Consider the following 4,906-nt stretch of genomic DNA (forward strand, 5'->3'; position numbering starts at 1 on the left):
GGGGGGGGGGGGGTGGAGCAGCGGAAATGACACAAGAAGACCACATGGAAGGCGCCGTAACGTTCTCAGACGGGAAACTGAGGCCCTGAGGGGCATCGGCAGTGGGTCGAAGGTGCCGGGGCCGGCGCTCCAATCGGTTAAGCCTGGAGCCTCAGAACTTGGAAGGGGGTTTACGGCGGGAGAGGCCGAGGGCTTTACGCAGGAACCGGGGCCGCGGGCTCTCAGGGGGTCCAGAACCCCAGAAGTAATTGTACTCTGCGGTTCCATCCCGGGCGTGGAGTCTCCTCGCGTTGGATCTGAAGGGAACCTCAGTGGAGATCACTCGGTCCGCGGGGGGCGGGGGCTGGGGGGCCGGCCCGAGGCCTCAGTACAGAACAGATAATCTAGGCGCCACTCGACGTACCTCTGAGGTTCTTTATGAAGTCTTCCGGCTTCATCTTGCGTTCGGCCTTGACGTTGGGGCTATACATGTCTGTGTTGAGCAAGATGATCGCGAAGGCCAAGATGAAGATGGTGTCTGGGTTCCGGAACTGCCTCACGAGGGCCGGGTTGCACACGCAGTAGCGCTGGCTGGGCGAGGAAAGGAAGTGAGCTGTGCTCGCGACTCCCGGAGCCTTTCTCCAGAGAAAGGAGACTCCGGTTCTCCTCAGCTCCGGCCTCATGTCATGCCACCCCCCGCCCCGGCTCGGTAGCCGTCTGCTGCCGCCCGGCTCTCATCTCTGGGGTTTCCGGCGCACGTCCCTCCCCGGAGCCCCGTGACGTGGGCCGTTCTGCAGCTCTCCGTGGCCGGGCGCATCTCTCTGGCTGGGGTGGCCTATGAGGGGGATGTGACGGGACCCCGTGGTGCTGGAGGAAAAGGCTCCAGGGAGCCCGAGACTGGGGAGTGCCGGAGCTTGGGAGTCCCGAGCGGCAGCGGCCTAAGGCCTAGCGCGGCTCTCCACCCAGTCAGACAGCAACAGGGTGAGCCCCCAGGGTGCCCAGGTCAGAAGCGGAACAGGCCGTGGCTCCCCTGCCGACTGCCAGTGGGACTGAGCCCGTGATGCTCCGACCTGCTTCGAGCCTATTCCTCGTGAGGGTGGGTGGGTGGCGACACGACAAATGTCCGTCAAATCGCCCCCACCCCCGTTCTTACCCTTATTTTGCCAAGGCAGAAACTGAGGCCCAGAGAGAGGGAGGGACCTGCCCAAGGCAGCCCACCCAGCCCTCTGCGTTCTCAAGATCTCGAAGCAGATCGGCCACTTGCTTACCTGAAGGCCTCGATGAGCCGCTCCACCTTTTGGGCCTCGCCCTGTACCCGGATGTGCGACTGGAACCTGCGCAGAGCATCGTCCAGATCCATGGAGGAGAAATCCATCTCGTCCACCACGCAGCTGTTTGGGAGCCCGAGAGGGGGGGGGGGGCGTACGCCCTTCAGCTGACCGTCGGCCCGCTCCCATCCCCCTTCCCTCCGAAGGTCCCCCGTGAGGATGGGGACAGGCCGGTGGACGCGGCGGAAGGGACCAGAGAGAGCCTAACCCCCAGGCCGGCCCTTTCGTCTAACCGGCTCCGAGAGGCCGTGGGACTTGCCCAGGGTCGCACTGCTCGGAACAGGACCGTCAGGGACGCCACCCCCTTTCTGTAGAAGCATTGGAAGGGGCTTCCCCAAGAGGGCCCCCAGACCCCGGCCAAGGGGATGCCACCACTCAAGGGACTCCCCTCGCGCAGCCCCGGGCGCCCCACCCTGCCCCTTCTCACTCGAGCACATCCCTGTTGAACTGTTTCTGACGGTTGCCCAGAAACTCGCCGATCATCTGGCGGCTCAGGCCTTTGCGCTCCAGGATGAAGTGGGCCACCCCCACGGGCGTGTCCGACAAGAAGCCTCGCTCGATCAGGTACTGGATCCCCTTCTCTGGCTTCCTGGGGGAATCGGGGGCGCCGTCAGGGAGAGCCATTAGGACGCCCGCCACACGACCGCCCGCTCGGGGTTCCCTCGGCCGAGCCCCTGGAGCTCTTTGGTGAAGTGACTTCCCCAGGGTCACCCAGCTAAGAAGTGCCTAAGGCCACATTTCCACTCAGCTCTGCTTAACGCAGGGGGCACCACCTACTTTGCTCCCTATAAGACACTGGAGGGGGGGGTGTCCGTGTGTCCCCCAACAGCCGCCAAACACTTCTCTGGGAAGGATACTAGCTCCTGTCCAAAGCCCTAGGCAGCTCGCATCCAGAGCTCTCTACTGTTCCCAGAGCCCTTCCTGGGGAAATCGAGGCCCGAGGTTAGAGTGTGATCACGTGGAAAGAACACAGGGAAGGAAAGGCGGGAGGAGAGAGGAGCGGGTGTGGGAGGAGAACACGGTGGAGGATGAGAGAAAGGGGGAATGAGCAAAGAAGGGAGGGGAGGAGAGAGAGGGATTGGTGGGAGGAGCTACAGAGAGCCTGGGGGATCCCTTGTTCTTTTCTGACCCTTCCTTTCCGGCTCAGAGTCAGTACTGTGTGCGGATCCCAAGACGGAAGAGACGTCAGGGCTACACAGTGGGGGTCACACGGCTAGGCAGGGTCTGAGGCCGGATTGGAACCCAGGACCTCCTGGCTCTGGGCCTGGCTCCCTATCCGCTAGAGCCACCCAGCTGCCCCCAGGGAGACCTACTTGTTAAAGAGGTTGAGGCCTATGCGGTAGTGCCGTCTCTGGACCACATCATTGTTGAAGGCTGGGGAGTCCCAACTGTGCCTGGTCTCCCGCTGGTAAGTCTGGGAGCCCAGGGGGGCGGGGGGTTCTCGCAGGCTGTCTCGTGAGGAGGAGCCCGAGCTGCAGTTGATGGTCTCGTTTGAGTTTGTGGTGCTGTTCAAGCTATCGGGGTCCCCGTCCGAATCGCCGCCGCCGCCGCCGCCGCCGGCCACCGTGGCCGAGCCGGCCTCACACTTGCCCATGAGGATTCGGCCGCTGCTCCCCGGGGGACCGCCGCTGTTGAGGGCGGATGTTCCAGGGGGCGGCGGCGGCGGCCCCAGGCCACCAGCCTCCGGGGCTGGGTAGTGGCGGAGGGGGTGAGGGGGTCTCCCGGGTGGTGGCGGCTCTGGATGCTGCAAGGTACCGTGGGGGCTGCCGGACCCACCGGCCTCATAATTGCCCAACTGCCGGTGGATGGAGCCCCGGTCAGAGCGGTCGCTGAGGTCCACGGAGCTGTCGCTGGGTGGTTCGATGGTCAGCAGTGGGAGGTGGGCCGCGCGGAGGCGGAAATCCCTGCATTCGAGGCAGGGGGGGCCCCGGCGGGCCCCCATATCCTCCTCCCGAGCCCCGGCAGCACCAGACGGGGGTGGCGGCAGCGGAGGCTGTGGAGTGTCATTTCCGCCAGCCGGGTGGTCTGGGGACAGTGGGGACACGGGCCCGGTGGCTTCATCCAGGTAGAGGGTGACGTCACTAAAGGAGGTGCCCGTGCTGTCCCCGTGGTGGTCCCGGTCCCGGGCCTCCGTCTGCTCTGGAAGGGGCCCCGATCCCTCCACTCTCCCCGACTCCACCGGCTCCTCCTCCTCTTCCTCCTCGTCCTCCTCCTCGTCCTCTTCCTCGTCCTCCTCCTCGTCCTCGTCCTCCTCGTCCTCCTCTTCCTCCTCCTCTCCCCGTAGGCTGTGGCAGTTCAGGGCCTCATCGATGGACTCTGCCAGGGACTTCACCTATTCCTCACAGGGGAAAGAAGGGCAGAAAGGCCGGGGGGCGGGACCCACGGGTCAGCGAAACGAGAAGCTGCTCTGGGCCCCGTCCCTCCTCACTCAGCCTCCCTGACCCCCAGATTTGGCACTGCTGCACTGATGCCTCCCAGGCCTGCCGATAACCCGGTGACCGTCTGGGGCGAGGATTCCCAGACGGCCCCGCCGCGAGGCCCGGGGGGTGCTCGGCGCTCAAGCGTGGCCCCGGGTAGCCCTCGAGGCCTCACCTGCTTGGAGAAGGAGTCTTCCAGCTCGGTGATGTCATTGGAGAACTCCCCGGAGGTAGTGACGGAGCTGCCTCCGTCCAGGCCGCCACAGGAGCCGCCGTAGGGGAGGCCGCGCTCCAGCCGATGGGCCCGGGCCCCTGCCATGGCGCCTTCGTCCAAGGAGGCCGGCTTGCCCTCGAAGTAAGGCGCGTTCTGGCCCTTGTCGTACTCCTCGAAGGAGAACTGCATGCGCATGTTGGACAGGATGATGCGCCGGGACATGCGGCTCTCCGAGGCTGAGCTGCGCAGCCGTTCGAAGTTCTTGTTCATGCGGTACTGGCGGAAGGCCGTCTGGATGGTGCGAGCCGCCCGCCGGCTGAGGAACGGGCCCCCGTACTTCCGCTCCAGCATCTCCACCTGGGTGGGACAAAGGAAGAAGGGAGAACGGGGCGGCGACACCCCAGGAGAGGAGAGGAGAGGAGAGGAGAGGGAAGGGCCCCGAGCGCATGACGCGCGCACCCACGCCCAGGCCCCGCGCGCCTACCTTCTTGTCCTGCAGGTCTGTGGAGAGCTCATAGCTGTCGGAGAGGGCCTTGGACCTCTTCATCTCTTCTTCCTCCTGCTTTCGGAGTGCCAGGCTGGCGGGCTGGAGGCGAGCCCGCTGGGCCCAGGGCAGGCCAGTGGCAGCAGACGGACCGGGCATGTGGACATGGCAGGCACTTGGGGGCAGCTCATAAGGGTCCGACAACTTGGCGAACTCGCTGACCACAGCACTGCCCCCGCACCGGTAGGGGGCCTGGCTTTCCGGACTGTCGGCCCCGACGCCCAGATCACTGGACGGGGCATCGCCCTCCACACTGCAGGAGGGTAAGGGATGGATGGGGCTGGGGACCTGAGCAGCCTTGCTCGGGGGTCCCTGATGGCCCCCTCCCAGGTCTAACTGGCTACTCGCTCTTGGCTTCGGCCCAGAAAACGTCCTCCTTGGCTTTCCCAGGGCTCTCCCTCACCCACGGATCAAGGGGCCGAAC

The 4,906-nt window shown here is 65.4% G+C and overlaps 1 protein-coding gene across 1 annotated transcript; it reads right to left on the reverse strand.

Annotated features, from left to right (window-relative positions):
- Window positions 1–151: 151 nt before the first annotated feature.
- Window positions 152–4,596, reverse strand: LOC123253955 (IQ motif and SEC7 domain-containing protein 2-like). The gene is made up of 7 exons (XM_044683035.1): window positions 4,423–4,596; window positions 3,900–4,295; window positions 2,621–3,639; window positions 1,735–1,896; window positions 1,248–1,370; window positions 404–570; window positions 152–255 (listed from the first exon to the last, which is right to left on the reverse strand). The coding sequence occupies exons 1-7, from the start codon at window positions 4,579–4,581 to the stop codon at window positions 152–154; spliced, it is 2,130 nt and encodes a 709-aa protein (XP_044538970.1). The 5' UTR covers window positions 4,582–4,596.
- Between the last annotated feature and the right edge of the window lie 310 nt (window positions 4,597–4,906).

The sequence above is a fragment of the Gracilinanus agilis genome, unplaced genomic scaffold (assembly GCF_016433145.1).
Source record: "Gracilinanus agilis isolate LMUSP501 unplaced genomic scaffold, AgileGrace unplaced_scaffold1153, whole genome shotgun sequence".
Lineage (NCBI taxonomy): Eukaryota > Metazoa > Chordata > Mammalia > Didelphimorphia > Didelphidae > Gracilinanus > Gracilinanus agilis.